Source organism: Nymphalis io, chromosome 30 (genome assembly GCF_905147045.1).
Source record: "Nymphalis io chromosome 30, ilAglIoxx1.1, whole genome shotgun sequence".
NCBI lineage: Eukaryota > Metazoa > Arthropoda > Insecta > Lepidoptera > Nymphalidae > Nymphalis > Nymphalis io.
This window is the reverse complement of record NC_065917.1, coordinates 1,457,713-1,476,722: the sequence shown is the minus strand read 5'-3', so window position 1 is coordinate 1,476,722 and position 19,010 is coordinate 1,457,713. Positions and strand designations below refer to the sequence as shown.

Below are 19,010 nucleotides of genomic sequence, written 5' to 3'. Positions count from 1 at the left end.
TCCACTACCAAACAGCAATACGTATTGTTGTTCCTTACTCTCATAATCCTTATGAAAATTATTGTCTTTACAGATTTCTTCTCAGCCTTCCAGCCCTTGCACTCAACCCTACGACCTTTTCAATTCGACATTACAACAAAGAGGTCGAGAACAGATCAACGAACGTCCATCAAACACAGCCCCGCTAGAATAGCTGAAAATTCAAGAACAGCCTCCCCTTTCAAGATCGATGAGTCGGACAGAGATGGCGATAAACAAAAGCATAAACAGAACACGCAAACTGTATTCGGAGACACACACGTGACAACTGTAAGACCATTAAAAAAAACAACAACACATTCTAGTCAAAACTACGATAGCAATGCGAACACAAGAGAAACTTCAAAAAATAAAACATCAAAAGAGCGGGTGGTAAGTGTTTCTAAAGCTAATAAGAGAGTACCAGCTATTGACACCTCTAGAACAGCTAATTCAAGATCACACAATGAAGCGCTTGAAGCTGCTAGAAATACATTCAATGACAGATTAATATTCGACGATGGAAAGAGGAACACAATTATAAACTACGAGTCGTCACGACAAGGTTACACGACGAAACCTTACCAAGAATACGAAGCCAAGAAATACCCAAACGCTTACCAGAACACCCAATATCCATTCACGATCCGACCAGGCGTTAAGCCAGCCGTGGTGAATGGCCCACCAATCACGAATAAACCACCAACACAGAGACCAAGCTATGAACCTCACTCTTCACAAGAAGACACGACAATTAGCCCTGAACTAATAATTGGTCCAAATGAAGATTACATGAGCACCGTTGAAAAGAAACGGTATATCGAATTGGCAGAGAAAAGTAAGTAACTTGAATTATAATAATAATAATGTCCTGCAAGCCGATTTCGGCCACGGCGACCAATTCCAAAAGAAATTAGGCAACTGTGCTGGAAATATTATAGTGCACAAGTGTGTGCGCAAACACAGGTGCACTCTCTATTCCCTAACTCTCATAATCCGGTGGGACGGCAATCCGACACGACCGGAAAGAGTTCAGGCGCAGGACCAACGGCTTTACGTGCTTCCCGTGAAGGACGAGAGTGTACACACTTCCAATTTCCAGACCCCGGGCTGCTACTGAGAATTTTCGTCAGAAAAACTCAATGACTTTTTATTAGCCCGATCAAGGGTTTCAACCCAGGACCTCTAGTTCTGTGGCCTTAAACATAGCCACTAGACCAACGAGGCAGTTATAACAAATAACAAATATAATAATAATGATTAATATAATAACACAAAAACAAAATGATGTGATCTCACGCATACATTAACGCTCTTAAAATAACAAATCATACGCTGACGTCATCTGACGCTCGAAATCTTACTTACTCGTTTGACGCTTGAAGTCTCAATTACCATGTAATAAGCGCTAGATGTTTACACATCAGAAAGGTAGAAAAAAAACATAATTCCTACGAAAACTCCTTAAACATATATGATTAGTAAGTGCATCTATTATTAAAACTGTACATCCTTCTGTTCCAATCAAATCTATTATGGACAAATCCACTTGAAATATTAATTATTATCAAAAGCTCTTCAAATATCAAGTGCCCTTATTTCAGATCCGGCTATGTATTTCGCATAGCTTGCGGATGTTAAAACGATTACCGATTTGAAGAAAAATTGCTCATCCAACGCAAAAAAAATTGCTGAGTAAATATTTATATTGAGTACAAGTTCGTAGTGATTAATCTATCTTTAAATTTTAGCAGAGATGGTCTAGTGATTAGAACGCGTCAATCCTAACCAATAATCGTGGGTTCAAGCCCGGGCAAGCATAACTGAATTTTCACGTGCTTAATTTGTGCAATTATAAAAAAATTACAGAAATTACAGAAATAATTAATCTCGCACATAACGGTGAAGGAAAACATCGTGAGGCAACCTGCATGTGTCTTATTTCATTAAAATTCTGCCACACGTGTATTCCACCAAACCGCATCGCAGCGGTGTAGAATAAGCCCCTATTCTTCTAAAAAGGAGAACAGGCATAATACGTACTGTATTATACTAAAGTTTTGAAGGATATTCTATAATTTCTCGTTAATATTTATTATTAAATCCATGTATCGATCTCAGGCTTGGAGCTACCAAGCATAAGTATTTTGATAGGGTTCGTTCTCTAAGAGGTAACTCACGTAAAGTACCTGAGTGACCGAGCTTCGCTTGCAATAATAATTACTTATAGTTTCGCACGCCTGTTTTCTAGCGTTTTCAGGTGGAATATATAAAAAAGTATATATATTTTTCCCTTCCCTAATCCTAAAAGATATATAAATGCGAAAGTATTTCTGTTACGATTTCACTGTTAAATTGATTCACAAGATGAATTATAATCACAAATTTGATTTGAACCCACGTTAAGATTAACACGTTCTCACCACTGGGTTCTTCTTCTTCTCATCTCGGTTATCTAGACACGCGGTAGCGTGATATTGAACTTGACTATCATTTCACATTTATGTTTTTGATGGGATACCATCTCTAACGGGTCGTACTTGAATGAGAAATGAGCGGGTTGGAATGTTTCGAAGCTTTATCGATATGTCTAATATTGGTCTTGGTCTACTATTAAAAAAGCCGAGATGGCCTAGTATAAACTGGTGGTAGGGCTTTGTGCAAGCTCGTCTGGGTAGGTACCACCCACTCATCAGATATTCTACCGCAAAACAGCAACTTGATATTGTTGTGTTCCGGTTTGAAGGGTGAGTGAGCCAGTGTAATTACAGGCACAAGGGACATAAAACCTTAGTTCCCAAGGTTGGTGGCGCATTGGATATGTAAGCGATGGTTAACATTTCTTACAATGCCAATGTCTAAGAGCGTTGGTGACCACTTACCATCAGGTGGCCCATATGCTCGTCCGCCTTCCTATTCTATAAAAAAAAAAAAAAAAAATAGTGGTGATAACGAGTGAATCTTATCCGATGATCGTGGGTTGCCCGGGTGCAAGCACCACTAAATTTTCATGTGCCTAATTTGTGATTATAATTCGTCTCGTGCTTAACGGTGAAGGAAAACATCGTGAGGAAACCTGCATGTGACTAATTTCACTGAAATTCTACCACATGTGTATTCCACCAACCCGCATTGGAGCAGCGTGGTAGAATAAGCTCCATACCTTCTATTCAAAACGAGAGAGGAGGCCTTAGCCCAGCAGTGGGACAATAACAGGCTGTTACTGTTTACTACTATTAATTCGATTTTAAAATCTATATTAAAAGTCTACATTACGCATATACCCCGGGCAAACCGAGACTAACTAGAATCGACAAAACGCGTGTACGCGACGCCTTCGTAAGTTATTCAACTCGATTCTCGTTTCACGTTGTTGTTGCCGTAAAACCCATGTCGCGTTCTACGTATGATCTTTATTTAACAAGAATGAGCTTTGTCATGGGACGCCCACTTGGGTGGACCTTTTTGTTATTCATCTTGAACTAGTTTTCGCCTGCGGTTTTTTCCACATATTAGGTAGGTGTTTGTTTGTTTTTGCGTGGCAACGTAACGTGTAACCCTTAACACGCTAAACCGCTCATCACTAAGGCGAGCATGTATAGCCCCTTAAATGCACACGTCCTACCCTCCCGATTACAACAGTGTCCTAAGCAGAGGTCCGGCCTCACAGGAGGCACCCTTAGGATGTCCGTTACTCTTGAGACCCTTACGTGGCTTCCAACATCCGGCTGAGTTTAACTCGCCCATCCTGCCCGGTGACGCCATAGAGGCCACTAGGGCCAACAGCAATACACAGTCCGAAAAAAAAAAAAATTTTTTTTTACAATTGTATGAAAAACTCCATGATTTTCGATTGAGAAGTTAAGACGAGATAGCGTAACAAACAAATAAATAAATAAACTATCTTTTGCATTTATATATAAGGATGAATAATTATACTATACTACGAAGTATGTCTAAAATTAAAAAAAACACTTGTAATGACTCAAATGGTTTTAAAATTAATTAAAACACATTGCGGTGAAATAAATGAATATATAAATAAACAATTAGATATACAATTTTTTATCTTATTTATATCGTAATAAGGTCGTCATTTGAAATACCTTAAGTGTGAGACCAATAATGTTATTAATATGATAATTTTTGTTATATGTTTTTTAATATACAAAACAATTTGGTTTTTCCGTACAATAAAATAACTTGGTGATCTTGGAAATGTTTATAATCATATCGAAATAGTTTTTACTTTTTTATTTATCATAGCTAGGCGGACTGGCTAAGGGGTTAATAATAAGTGGTCAACATCGCCCTCACATCGCCATTGCGCCGCCAATCTTTTGAATTAAGATATAATGTCCCTTGTAACTGTACTTACACTGACTCAGCTTTTCAAACCAAACACAGCAATACTAAGTTATTACAGTATTTATCTGTATCTGCGCCACTGTGTTGCCAACTCGGGGGGTTTTCTAAATTTGGGGTTAGGTCAAATGACCCAGATTTTTAGGGGCAACATTTTTTAGAGGAATTCTCACTTAATATCAATTTTACTGCTGCGCGCAGTACTTGCTTTGCTTTTTTTGCTTAATATTATAAATATATTTTCTAATTATTTCAATTCATGACCTAGGGTTGCTTCTCAGAGGTTGGCAACACTGGCAGGTCACGGCTTGTGTTGACGCCGGGAGGCGCCGGCAAAGTACTGCCATTGAAGTCACAAATTTCGTTGTTATATTTTTGACAGATTCATTGGCAACCGTTAAAGTTTGACCAAAATGGAAACGAAATTAAAAAAATGATTTCTCTCGTTATTAAATCGATATTCATGAAAAATCGTACTGACAAAAATTAATTCATAATTTAAAAAAGCAACGGCTGTTTGCGTCTGCCGCCGCGCTCTCTCCGACGCGCTCTGGTCCCTTGGGTGCGTGGCGCGTACTTAAATATACTTCATTGCTATATATAAAAAACATTTATTTTATGAACGAAACTATATGTTGTTATTTATTTTAATACATATTTAATTATAAATCTATCTAAATATATATAAAAGAACTAAATATAAGAAAGAACAGTAAGACTGACATATCAGTTCAAGCTACTGGGGCCACCTCCTTTTACACAGCAAGTAAGCTCTGCGGAAGGATATTTGAAAATCTAACCCCTAAAGTAGTGATAGAGCGGATGAAGGTTTGCATGAAAATCCTTCATTTTGAAGAAGTTCTATGTAAATTTGTACTTTAGCAGTTCGGAAGTATGAAGCAAGCGAAGCCGATAAAACACTATTTCCGTTATATAAACATTATTTTTATATATTTTTGTATTTCAGTGTGCGATAAATATAAAGCGCTGGATATAAAGCAGATTCAAGCGATACCGTTGGTGCCATCGCCGCATGCCGTGAATATAAACGTGTCATCGTGTACACCGAACACCGTGCCACTGGTGGTGGGTGGTAAGGTGGTAACCGTGAAGGAGTTTCCGCATATGGCGCTACTAGGATGGCCCAAATTACGGGTAATTTTCTTATTATCTTACTAATTATAAATGTGTTTGTATGTTACGCTTTCACGGCTAAACTAGTAACCTGATTTTGATGAAATTTAGTATGAAGCAAGCTTGAGACTCAAGAAAAGACATGTGTTACTTTTTATAACTATCGTCTGAACACGCGGGCGAAGCCGGCTGTAGTGTAGTTTATTTTGGTTTATTTGAGTTTTATTACTTGATATTAAATTGTATTTCCATTCTTAATTATTTTATATCTCATTGTATGACGTGTTATGTAGTATATAACGTTATTATATATTTAGCATTTTCAAAACCTCGAATTGGTCTTTTTAAAAATAGAACTGGTGGTAGAGCTTTCTGCAAACACGTCTGGGTAGGTACCACACACTCATTAGATATTCTACCGCAAAACAGCAGTACTTGGTATTGTTGTGTTCTGGTTTGAAGGGTGAGCCCCAGCTACTTTGACCCTGAAGTCACATCTTTAGTCGAGAAATTAGTTATCTGTGGTATTATTTTCGATTTGTAATGTAAATATATCTTATGAAAAAAAAATAATCCATAAAAATAAACTTTTAAAAAATGCCGTTTTGAATATCAGCGAAGTTGTTGTCGGCACTTTGAAAGTAAAATTACAGTAACAGCATGCGAATGTCTCACTGCTGGGCTAAGACCTCCTTTCCCTTTTTGAGGAGAAGGTTTGGAGCTTATTCCACCACGCTGGTCCAGTGCGGTTTGGTGGAATACACATGTGGAAGAATTTCAGTGAAATTAGACACATGCAGGTTTCCTTGCGATATTTTCCTTCACCGTCAAGCACGAGATGAATTATAATCACAAATTGAGCACATGAAAATTCAGTGGTGCTTGCGCGTTCTTACCACTCGGCCATCTTGGCTTTTTTTAGTAACATTCAAGTATATATAAGTAGTTAAATGGAATTTTATATAAATTCATATTAATATTATAAATATGAAAATATATGCTTGCTTATATATTTAATAAATATATATTATATTGAGTATTATGGTATTATATAAATTATCTATTATGATTATAACAGCTCGGTGGTTATTCGTGGAAATGTGGCGGGTCGTTGGTTAGCAGCCGGTACGTGTTGACGGCGGCACACTGCGTCTACCAGGAACGGGACAACGACGTCGTATCGTGAGTTGATTGTTGGCTTCGTATTGGTATATTGGACTTGATTTGCCATGTTGGCCGTGTGAGATATAAGGCTATTCAAAGTTATCAAGTGGATTAGTAGCAGCCAGTTGGAAGTTGGAAGTGTACACTCCTATGAAAGCACGTAAAGCCTGGTGCTACGCCTTTTTTATGTTATAGGCAGATGGACGAGCAAATGGGACACTTGATAGTAAGAGGTCACCACCACCCATGGACTGCTATTATGAGTATTGCTGCTTAGCGGCAGAATATCTGATGAGTGGTTGGTACCCATCCAGACGGGCCTGCACAAAGCCCCACCACCAAGAAAAGTCTTTCCGTTCATATCGAATTGCCGTCCCATCGGATTATGAGACTGACTAATCCAGTCAGTGCATCTGTGTTTGTACACATTTGTGCACTATAATATGTCCTACGCAGTTGGTTAAATTCAATTGACATTTGCCGCTGTTATTTGTCGGGACACCAATGATAAATTAATTAGATTATTAGGATAAATATGAATATTTCCAGAGGCGCTCCAAGGGCTGTGCAATTGGGCTCGTCGTATCTGGACGATCCCACCGCGGTGATAATCAAAGTGGCCGCTGTCATTCGACATCCGAAATACAAGCTGCCGAAATCATACTATGACCTCGCGATTGTCAAAATGACGTCCACTGTAACGTAAGTATATGTAAACGTACTAGTTTATACGTTCGCTTGTCTATGGGTAGAGGAGCTAGGTATCCTAAGTCCTTTTTTTTTAACGCTGGAAAAACGCGTTACGCGTTTTCCCCATGGGAACGTGGGGCTCACCGTACCCTTTCCGTCTTAACGAGGATCGGTAGCGAATAAAAATCGCATGCTACCGTGACGCTCTGACGGCCGGCTCGCCTTTGCGGGCCTCCATTCTCTAGGGAGTGGTACCTTCAAGGATGTTCCCTGGAGGTATCCTAAGTCTTTCTTCAATCCCTGATAATGTGTATGCATTTTATAATGATTGAGTTAGAGAGAGAAGCGTAACAAACAAATAAACTAACACTTATAATCTATTTCAACCACGAGAGTAGTAAACCCAAATAAACAACTTCGACGATCCGCACACCAATCCGCATTGAAACTGCGTGGTGAAATTAGCCCATAACCTTCTCAAGATATAAGCTTCTTTGCTTTAGCTTAATGAGACATATACAGGTGTTACTTCAACTTCTATAATTTCTTACAGGTTCTCAAACGTTATCAGACCAGCTTGCTTGGGGATACCTCCATCACCTGGTAACCCCATTATCGCGAGTGGCTGGGGTAGAACTGAATTTGGTAAGTTATTGAGTTTATTTAATTAATACTGAAATGTTTTTTCAGTAGGATACGGCCATCTGATCCTAAACGAAGCAGAGCTTGTACTATGAAAACCGGACAACTGATATACTACATATACTACTTATCTTTTGTAAATACATACTTATATAGATAATTACACCCAGACTCAGGACATACAGACATGCCCATGCACACAAATGTCTGGCCTGGGTGGGAATCGAACTCACAACCTTCGGCGTGAAAGGCAAATATCTACAAACCACGCTAACCGGCCTGTCGATATATATTTTATATTATATAAAAACAAATAAGCAGTATATTTGCATCCATATTTCAATAATATTTGTATTATTGCAGGCGGAGACCAGTCTCACGAACTGCGCAGCGTTTCCATTCCGGTCTGGGAGATGTCAGAATGCTACAAGGTTTTGGGTACATCCAGGAAGATTCCGAACGGACCCTCGAGCGACAGCCAGATATGCGCTGGGGAGAAGAGAGGGGGCAAGGATACTTGTCAGGTAATCATTGATAGAGGGTCTCGGTGGTGAGGACGCGTGAATCTCAACCGATGATCGTGGGTTCAAACCAAATTTGTGTTTTTAATTCATCTCGTGCTTGACGGTGAAGAAAACATCGTGAGGCAACCTGCAATTTTTTAATTTCACTGAAATTCTGCCATATGTGTATTCCACCAACCCGCATTGGAGCAGCATAATGGAATAGGCCCCTAACCTTTTCCTCAAAGGGAGAGGAGTCCTTAGCCCAGCAGTGGGACATTCACAGGCTTTAAGAGTCAGCCAATTCTTTTTTTTTATAGAATAGGAAGGCGGACGAGCATATGGGCCACCTGACGGTAAGTTGTCACCAACGCCCTTAGACATTGGCATTGTAAGAAATGTTAACCATCGCTTACATCACCAATGCGCCACCAACCTTGGGAACTAAGATATTATGTTCCTTGTGCCTGTGATTACACTGGCTCACTCACCCTTCAAACAGGAACACAACAATACCAAGTACTGCTGTTTTGCGGTAGAATATCTGATGAGTGGGTGTATCTACCCAAACGAGCTTGCACAAAGCTCTACCACCAGTAAATTAATCCATCCTAATATTATAAAAGCGAAAGTGTATATTTTAGTTTGTTAATCTTTCACGGCTTAACACAACTGGGGGTTCAATTCTACTAATCTACAATTATTACGATGCGTTCCAATTCAATTCTTTAACTATTTGTCTATTCTATATTCATTCTGATCGGAACCGATATGACGTTAGCATATACCGTTGTGTCAAAACCAAACTTAATTGTTAACTTTTATACCAATAGTCGATAATAAAATTAAATAATAGGAAAATGGATAAACGGTAACGATCACGCTTCGATTCGATCCTCATGAAATATTGCATACACGTTTTTGTAGCAATGTACATAAGACAACTTAACACCTCCATACATACGTAGGAAGCCACGGGGGTAAACTTAGATTATTTATTTGGATCTCCAACCGTCGTACATAATAATAATAATGTTCCCCAGACCGATTTTGTCCACGGCGGCCAATCTCAAGAGAGATTAGCCAACTTCGCAGGAGATATTATAGTGCACAAGTGTGTGCGCAAACACAGGTGCACTTTTTATTCCCTAACTCTCATAATCCGATGGGACGGCAATCCGACACGACCGGAAAGAGTTCAGGCGCAGGGCCAACGGCTTTACGTGCTTCGGCACGGGAGTGTACACACTTCCAACTTCCAGACTCCGAGTTGCTACTGAGAATTTTCGGACAGAAAAACCCAATAACTCTTTTATGGCCCGACCTGGAAATTGAATCCAGGACCTCCGGGTCTGCGATCTTATATCAAGCCACTAGACCAACGAGACAGTCAGGTTGTAATTGTATATAGCATACATGTAAAACATGACAGGAGAACACACCATTTCGATATAATTTTACTGGTGGTAGAGCTTTGTGCAAGCACGTCTGGGTAGGTACCACCCACCCACTCATCAGATATTCTACCGTAAAACAGCAGTACTTGGTGTTGTTGTGTTCCGGTTTGAAGGGTGAGTGAGCCAGTGTAATTACAGGCACAAGGGATATAACATCTTAGTTCCCAAGGTAGGTGGCGCAGTGCCAATGTCTATGGGCGTTGGTGACCACTTACCATCAGGTGGTAATTACATATAAACTACATTTTGACTTAACAATATTTTATGTAATTTTATTCTATACAAAAAATTCTTGTACATTCCCGCAACTAAATTGATTTAGGTTCGTGTCATCTCGCTCATTATTTTAACAGACAACATATTCTGATAATAGCATTAAAAATAAAGCCAATGTTAAATGTACAACTTAACAACAATGTACCAAACGGTAGACAGCACTCGATATCAAACATCACAGTGGGCCAAACCACTGCAAATCCTTCCTTGAGGTTCAAGCATGCTTGCTTATAAATTTCATCAAAATCAGTTCAGAGGTTTAGCCGTGAAAGCCAAACATACAGACATAGTCTGTCCTTTATAGTATTACTACAGATTTTTTCGTTTGCCGAATGTTTTATTTCGTCGCCTTATATCTTAATGTCGAATTAAATTTCTTCGTTGGTACAGGGCGATTCAGGTGGTCCAGCTCAAATCCAAGACGGCTGCATATGGCGCGTCGTGGCTGTCACGTCTCTGGGTCGATCTTGCGGCGCACCGCACACCCCCGCTCTTTACGCTCTTGTACAAAGAGCGTTCGTATCAGCCGTGGTTTTCGGTGACCAGATCAAAAATAAACCACAAACAACGAACAACAATCAACAAAACAATAACAACAATCAGTGGAATAATATACAATGGAACGGTGAACAACAAACGAATACAGAACGAAACAGTAATCAACAAAATACGGGACAATTTAGTAATGATCGTAGATATGAAAACAACGGTGATGTATATCAGTCGAATAATGGCAGAAATCAACAAAGCGACGGCTATCAACAAAACTCGAACAGGCAATACAATAACAACAAAGGCACAACAATACGAACAGTTTACAACAGGCCTGAGAATTATTACAATGATTACGGTGACGATCGGATACCGGATTACCAAGCGGATGGTAATCCATATCACAGTGGTGGTAGAGTGTGGTGGACGTAATATTTGTGTGTGTGTGTGTTTATTGAACAAGACTTGAGTGTTATGAAATCGTAACTATATTTTATGAACTTTTGAGGTTATAATGTATATCATAATAATAGACTTTTTATATGTATTGTAATTAAGATAAACGAGATATATAGATTTATTTGGTGAGACTGTGCCCACCCAGCTACCACCCATTTTTTATGTAATCTGAATGGTAAGTGTAAAAAACACAAGGGACAAAACATTTTAATTATTGCTTGACGCATTGTCGTTGTTGGTGCCAATGTTGGTGGTCGATGGTGACCACTTACTAAGAGTTGGCCAAAATTATGTTTAAATAATAAAATTGTATTTCTATTTTTGTAAGTAAATGACTTAGTTGTATGAAATAAAACTATTTAAAAAGGAATTAAGTGGAGATCGTTTATTATTGAAACTTTTTAACGTTTGAAAAAACTTTTTAATTATCTGTATCTATATTCAGGATATGTTTGCTTCGGGATGGTTGAATTGATTACGAGGCGTTATTTAGAAGCTACGAATAACAGATAACCCAAACTACAATTCGCTTCTATGTGAATATATATGTACATTTATTTACTGGTGGTAGGGCTTTGTGCAAGCTCGTCTGGGTTGGTACCACCCACTCATCAGATATTCTACCGCAAAACAGCAATACTTGATATTGTTGTGTTCCGGTTTGAAGGGTGAGTGAGCCAGTGTAATTACAGGCACAAGGGACATAAAATCTTAGTTCCCAAGGTTGGTGGCGCATTGGATATGTAAGCGATGGTTGACATTTCTTACAATGCCAATGTCTAAGGGCGTTTGGTGACCACTTACCATCAGGTGGCCCATATGCTCGTCCACCTTCCTATTCTATAAAAAAAAAAACAATATATATGTACAATACTGTTGTTAGTATTTACTTTTTTATTATATTCGAGTATTCTACGCCTGGTTAAAATTAAAGAGCAAAAATACGTTCTCACGTATACGTCAATTTCTTTAAAGGCGTGACGGATTCGAGCTGGTATTAGATCTGGTAAATTAAATCCACTTTACCTTTATATAAGTCTGTCGGGGACTTTTCGTGTTTGCAGACCCGGAATTTATATCAGGCTGAATATTCTCGTGACTCAGGATTTTCAAGTCGAAACGCTTCACGCTTGTCAAAGTCATATTTTAATGATAAAAAAGGTCATAATCAGTGTCATTCTGTCGTTGATACTTAAATACTTTTCACTGTAATAGGATATATATGTTAGTAATATATCTAAACTATAAAAAAAAAACGAAAAATTGTCTATAATCTCATCATGATATCTTTCATAAGATTGTCAGTCCGCCTCAAGGCTGCGTGTGACAGTGAAATTTAATACGTTAATAGTGTATTGTTAATAAACAAAGACCAAAGTAACAATTATATAATGTAATGATTAATAAGTCTGTTTTACATATAGAATATTCAATTACTAAAGAAATCGATGTTTCATTGACTAGCTTTAGCTAGAAAAAATCTATGACCTTGATAATTTAACATGAAAATTGCTTTTTTTCACACACTGGAAAAACGCATTACGCGTTTCGGGAACAGTGGGGGATATGTAGGGCTCGCCGGTCTCCGAGGCGCCGATTGTGCCCGAATATCGGAATATGCACTAACAAAACCAGCGGTACCCTTTTCGTCTTAACGAGGAGCGCCACGGGATCGCCTACCTACTATCTACCGTGACGCTCTGACGGACGGCCCGCCTATCGGCCCGGCGGAGCAGGTCTGCAGTGACGTCAAAATATCAATAGCTTAGATTTCAATAGATTTATAAAAAAAAAATGTTTTTGACTTCTGTATAATTTTTGTAATTGGTCTTTAGTCTTTGTTTTATATTATTAATTAAAGACGTTTTAATCGTCAATGAGTTACTGACATAGATGCTATGAAAGGTATCGAGATGAGATCATAGACTATTTTTAGTACATTTTATAGTATTTACACATTCCTAGCAACTTCATGTTCAAAATTTGTTGAATAATTATTACTAAAAAGGTTAATTCGTAAATACAACTAAAAAACAAAAGTCTCGAAGTACCGGAACTCTGAAATGTCTCCAAAAACTTCCTTTTTTTTAAATATATAAGCTAGCGCTTAACTGTTATCACACCTAATGGAAAAATGATACAGTCTAGGGTGGAGCGCGCTTGCCTAGAAGATGCCTATTCAATCTTAACTTGAAAGTACCCATATTGGTGGTGGGGAAACGGAGTTCGGAAGGGTGATACGTATCAGAATTTATACATTGAAAATGTCGACACTTCCCAAGCTCTAGTTCTGGTTAACGAAATTCAATAAAACATTTATGTTCAAGTAAATTGAATAATTTTATTGCACATATAAAGTTATATGATAAAAAACATTACAATAAAAATGGAAAATTGAAGCGACAGCAACGCTATGACTTTAAGCACTGTCCTTATACTACTTGGTAAGTTATTATTTATGATCGTAATTAACTAAAAAATAATTTTAATAAAGACTAAATTAAAGCGCGGCGTGAAGCTGAACTCTCAAGCGCTACAAACTCACCTCTGACATGACAACTGACCCAAAACAAAATGAAGACATAACAAAATAGCAATCTAAAAAAATTAGATTGTGTAACTGTATGGAAATAAAGACAAGCAGACAGGTCGAGTTACCAAACCGGAACCTACTAGCTGAGTGTATCCAAAACCGTAGAATCAGTAGTCTTATAAGCTATATACATATATAAATAACAATAAAACCAGACATTATATTTGTTTACCTAAATGGAAAAAGGTAGAGAATGGCAATTCAGTGGACTTCATATGGACCGCCTGTTGGTAAGTGGTCGCAAAAAAAAAGCCCAGATGGCCCAGGGGTAAGAACGCGTGAATCTTAATCGATGATCGTGGGCAAGCACCATTGAGTTTTCATGTGCTTAATTTGTGATTATAATTCATCTTGTGCTTTACGGTGAAGGAATACATCGTGAGGAAACCTGCATGTGTTTAAACCCGCATTAGAGCAACGTGGTGGAACAAGCTTCAAACCTTCTCCTCCAAAAGGGATAGGAGGCCTTAGCCCAGCCGTGAGACATTCACAGACTGTTGCTATACCCGCCACCAACCTTGGGAAAGATCTTATGGCCCTTGTACCTGTAGTTACACTGAACCACTCAAATTTCAAACCGGAACCCAAAACACCAAGTATTGCTGTTTGCTGGTTGAATATCTGATGAGTCGATACCTACCCAGGCCAAGTAAATTCAACATCTCTAATGTTTTTTTTCAGTCATTTTGTCATGCCATGAAGCCGTAAAAGGTCACTTTGTAAATACAATTTCGGCAAAATACAAAAAAGATTTAATTGAAATAATAAAAGCTTTGAATGGTGAAAAGATAGAAAAGATTAAAGATAAAACTAAAACTATTATAAATAAAGGTATGAATTATAAATAAATTAATTTATATAATGATGTCGTCTAGACCGATTTCGGCCACGGCCACCAATCTCAAGAGAGGTTAGCCAACTACGCAGGACATATTATAGTGCACAAGTCTCGCACACTCTATTCACTCATATAATCCAATAGGACAGCAATTCGACACAACTGAAAGAAGTTCAGCAAGGATATTCAGAATATGCAAGAATTTCTGAATTGCAAAACGCAGTATTTTTTTAATTTAAACGATCCAGGGTTTGAACATATATGAGACCGCACGGTAGTATGCGCAAGCGATTCCGTATCGTCCCCCGGACAGAATAGGTACCGCTGGTTTTTTAGTGGGTATTAGGAGAGTCCCACGTACTCCCCACTGCATGTAGGGGAAACATCTAAATGTGTTTTCCAGAGAAAAAAAGAACATATATATATTTGCGGCTGTATATGGGCATAATTTAAATATGTCATAATGGCAGAAAAGCAATATATTAAAATCACTTTTTACATCGTCAATTCGTTGCCATCTTATTTAAGCTGATATATCCTTTGTCTTTGTGATTACAAGAGACCTCACCAATCAATCACTTTACTTGATGATAGGGCTTAGTGCCCTATCTGACTATCTATTTATTATTATTGTGTTCCGGTTTTAAGGGTGAGTGAACCAGTGTGATTACAAGCACAAGGGACATGATTTAGTTTCCCAAATTTATGACGCATTGGCGATGTAAGTGATGTTTAATGTTTCGTACAGCATTAATGTCTATACTGTCCTATATAGTATATACGATAGTATGTCTAATCATAAATATTAAAATGATTCCATACACAATTACTATTTTTATTATTTAATTGGGCATATTTTTAAGAAAATTTAGAAAATTCCGACGAGTTAACCGATGGTGAAAAAGAAAAGAAGTTACAAGATATATTACGGTTATTGAAGACGAGTTATAGTCGAGAAAAACATTATGTCAATCTGCTGAATCCAGCACATTCTGGCGCGAGACTTTATTTTATAAAGAATCCAGAAGTTCTAGACGAATACAGAAATTACTTGAGAAGGAAAAAGATGTGAGTAGACTTTGAGAAATGTTCATATACTTACATTATCTACTGGTGGTAGAGCTTTGTGCAAGCTCGTCTGGGCAGGTACCACCCTGATAATCATCAGATATTCTACCGCAAAACAGCAGTACTTGGTATTGTTGTGTTCCGGTTTGAAGGCTGATTGAGCCAGTGTAATTACAGGCACAAGGGACATAACATCTTAGTTCCCAAGGTTGGTGGCGCATTGGTGAAGGTGGAAGGATACGTGCGCCAGGTTAACTACAGGCACATAAAATCTAAGGTATCAAGGTTGGTGGCGATGTAAGGGATGGTTATATTTCTTACAGTGCAAATATGGGCAGTGGTGACCAAGAATGGAAAGAGAATAATTTTAAAACCCTTTACATAGTTATATACCTTCAAAGATATATATTAATTGTCCACAGTCTTCCACTCAGCTCTGAAGAAGTTGATTACGACAGTGGTGATCGCAGAAAGTCACTGGAATCAAAAAGGCGCGCAGAATTACAAACAGGTATCAGTACATATAATTACCAATTACTTTTCACCCACCACATGTCAGAAGGGGGGTGGGCAGATGTTAGGTACCATTTATATTTGGGATAACTGTTTAATTTTTGCCTTGTTGGTCTAGTGGCTATATTTAAGGCCGCAGACTTGGAAGTCTTGGAAGTCAGTCTTGGAAGTTTCTTGGCCCAGGTCGGGCCAATAAAAAGTTATTGGGTTTTCCTGTCAGAAAATTCTCAGTAGCAGCCCGGAGTCTGGAAGTTGAAAGTGTGTGCACTTCCGTGCCGAAGCACGTAAAGCCGTTGGTCCTGCGTCTGAACTCTTTCCGGCCGTGTCGGATTGCCGTCCTATCGGATTATGAGAGTTAGGGAATGGAGAGTGCACCTGTGTTCGCGCATAGAGGACATTATTATTATTATGCACAATTGATGGAGATCTAAATAAATAATCTAAGTTTCCCCCCGTGGCTTCCTATGTATGTGTGGTTTTAGGCATCGCATGTACTTTACTGTAGCCACAAAAACGTGTATGACACTATTATTAGTGGAGGACATTATTATTATTATTATTATATATGGGATAAACAAATGAATTTAATTTTTAATAGACTTAAAATGTGGCAAGATTTATTAGATTTTTTGTTTGTTTATTTATTTGTTAGCTTTGATACACTTTCACATCTCAACTACTTAAGTAATCATCATGAAATTTTGCATAAATGTTTTAGGGCTATAGAAAAGGGTACCTAACATAACATTAAATTGACTTATAATATTTTTTTAAATAAATTTTTTAATGAAATAAAGAAAATGTATAATTTTCAACTAATAAATATTTACATTTTGAAATTAAAGCATCAACAGAGCTATCAGAAGCAAACGATTTCGACAGAGCTGACTCACAAGATGATAAAGAACCAATAAACGAGAAATTACTTGAAACAACACAAACACTCCTGTCAGATTATGTTCAAGACAAACAATCACAAATCACTGACGACTTAATACAAAAACCACCAAAGAGAATTGATTTAAAAGAAGTAGTCAAAGATATACTATCTAAATCACACGATGAAATAAAAGTAGATTCTTTCGAAGCACAGAATGATAAGTCAGGTGATTTAGTTAGAAGAGAGAAAATAGAATGGGCTGATTCGAATGACAAATTTGATAAATATGTATCCAAAGAAAATATTAAAATCGAGAAACCTTTTAAATCTACGAAAAAGAAACACAAAAATTCAAACGATAGGAGAGAGAAGAGAGTGTATGATGATCCTGTGACAGAAAGAGAAGTTCACTACAAACCCAAGCCTAAAGTTAACTATAGGAAGCCTAAAAGCGATGGCAAGAAGGATTATTTCAGCTACGGACGTACGTCCATACCGTTTATCGGTAAAAAGGGTATTTATGAAGATAAATAATTGAATTAATTCTGGTTTCATTCAATTCCTCGCTTACTAATATATATGTACTAGCTGACCCGGCAAACGTTGTTCTGCCATATAAATTATATCTACTGAATATTATGGTTTTTAAATAAAAAGTAACGAATGTATGGTAAGAGTGGGGGATTCTCAATTCAATGTATTTCATTAATATAATGGACATATTCATTGTATGATTAAAAGTTAAATGTAAAGTGAAAAAAGTATTATATTTTTATCCTAAAACAGTTAATTAATTTCGAAGAGCAATTGAGTGTACGATATTTTTTGTCAGTCCGTCTTTAGCCAATACAAATAAGCTCGATGATTTGCCCACCCGAAAACATGCGTTTATTTATTATTGTTTTCTAAGAATATGTCTACGGATTTTGTGTGTGAGTGGTGACTCATAGTACATTCGTCCCACATTATGATACAGAACTTTTGAAAAAGGTGGTCCGTTATTTGTTTTCTTTATAGTATTGTTAAATGGTCTCCCCCACCCATATACATTGGCACTATAAAAATATTAACCATACATCGTGAATGCGCCACCAACCTTGGAAACTAAATTGTCTCTTGTGCCTATAGTTACACTGGCTCCATCGCCCTTAAAGCCGGAACAACAATATTAAATATTGCTGTTTGGCGGTAGAATTTGGAATAAACATAGCACATACGAATGGAACATAATCTTTGCGCTGGCTATTTCGCTGTCGCATCGTTGGCCATCACCATAATTTTTCTTCTAGCGCGAAAATTTTAATTTTGCCGTGACTCCTAAGATATTAATTTAAATTACTCCTTTTATAATTACAGTGAGACAAACGCATCTTTTTATTGCATTTCAATCGATTTATTTATTAGCAACTAACAGTTTCTATTAAAACAGACAAATTGAATTACTGCTAAATATTTTTTGAAATATAGTTTAATATTTTACACAACTCGAGATGATTTATTTCACACTAACTATATAAACGACATAGTGTGTTCATAGGTGTCGCTGCTAACAGAATTCAAATGGAATTAAATTTTACTTATTGCATTAAATAATTAAATTTTATTCAGATTTTTGATATTATTTCTAAAGGATTTTATTTTGAATATTGTCAAAGTAATTTAAACCCTTTAACAATAAATTAAACATCAAAAAGTCTTTAAAAGTTTCAAACAATCAAAACAGAGTCTACTATAAATTTAATATCATTATAATAGCTTGATAAATAATGGTCATTGATTTTGTTTTTTTTTCTTTCGATAGTTTTTTTGACGCTGAGCATATGATTATACTATCATTTCTATGATTATACTGTCAATAGTAAACACTCGAATTATTTGTATATTGAATGTATGTAATGTATGTATACTTGAATGAATT

At 37.3% G+C, this 19,010-nt stretch overlaps 3 protein-coding genes across 4 annotated transcripts in view; 2 read left to right on the top strand and 1 right to left on the bottom strand.

Annotated features, from left to right (window-relative positions):
* LOC126779926 (serine protease filzig-like) overlaps positions 1 to 11,550 on the top strand; it is a 29,894-nt gene extending 18,344 nt beyond the window's left edge. The window contains exons 3-9 of the mRNA XM_050504124.1: positions 74 to 856; positions 5,351 to 5,538; positions 6,596 to 6,699; positions 7,231 to 7,383; positions 7,925 to 8,016; positions 8,377 to 8,537; positions 10,640 to 11,550. Coding sequence (XP_050360081.1) covers positions 74 to 856; positions 5,351 to 5,538; positions 6,596 to 6,699; positions 7,231 to 7,383; positions 7,925 to 8,016; positions 8,377 to 8,537; positions 10,640 to 11,173 — 2,015 coding nt within the window. The 3' untranslated portion in view covers positions 11,174 to 11,550. The remainder of the gene's footprint in view (positions 1 to 73; positions 857 to 5,350; positions 5,539 to 6,595; positions 6,700 to 7,230; positions 7,384 to 7,924; positions 8,017 to 8,376; positions 8,538 to 10,639) is intronic.
* LOC126779896 (catenin alpha) overlaps positions 1 to 19,010 on the bottom strand; it is a 400,158-nt gene that overhangs the window by 149,195 nt on the left and 231,953 nt on the right. The window lies entirely within an intron of this gene.
* Positions 13,491 to 17,635, top strand: LOC126780050 (uncharacterized). Of its 2 annotated transcripts, none has more exons than XM_050504307.1 (5): positions 13,491 to 13,644; positions 14,475 to 14,624; positions 15,504 to 15,699; positions 16,122 to 16,210; positions 17,058 to 17,635. In XM_050504307.1, the coding sequence occupies exons 1-5, from the start codon at positions 13,614 to 13,616 to the stop codon at positions 17,624 to 17,626; spliced, it is 1,035 nt and encodes a 344-aa protein (XP_050360264.1). In that variant the 5' UTR covers positions 13,491 to 13,613; the 3' UTR covers positions 17,627 to 17,635. The 2 variants fall into 2 exon arrangements, with proteins under 2 accessions (XP_050360264.1, XP_050360263.1); XM_050504306.1 differs by having other exon boundaries at positions 15,495 to 15,699.

Excerpts from the sequence above, each read along its gene's own strand:
- LOC126780050 (XM_050504306.1), top strand. The coding sequence starts at position 13,614 with ATGACTTTAAGCACTGTCCTTATACTACTTG. Across the intron at positions 13,645-14,474 it reads CACTGTCCTTATACTACTTG|TCATTTTGTCATGCCATGAA; the intron begins GTAAGTTATTAT and ends GTTTTTTTTCAG. Across the intron at positions 16,211-17,057 it reads GCGCGCAGAATTACAAACAG|CATCAACAGAGCTATCAGAA; the intron begins GTATCAGTACAT and ends TTGAAATTAAAG.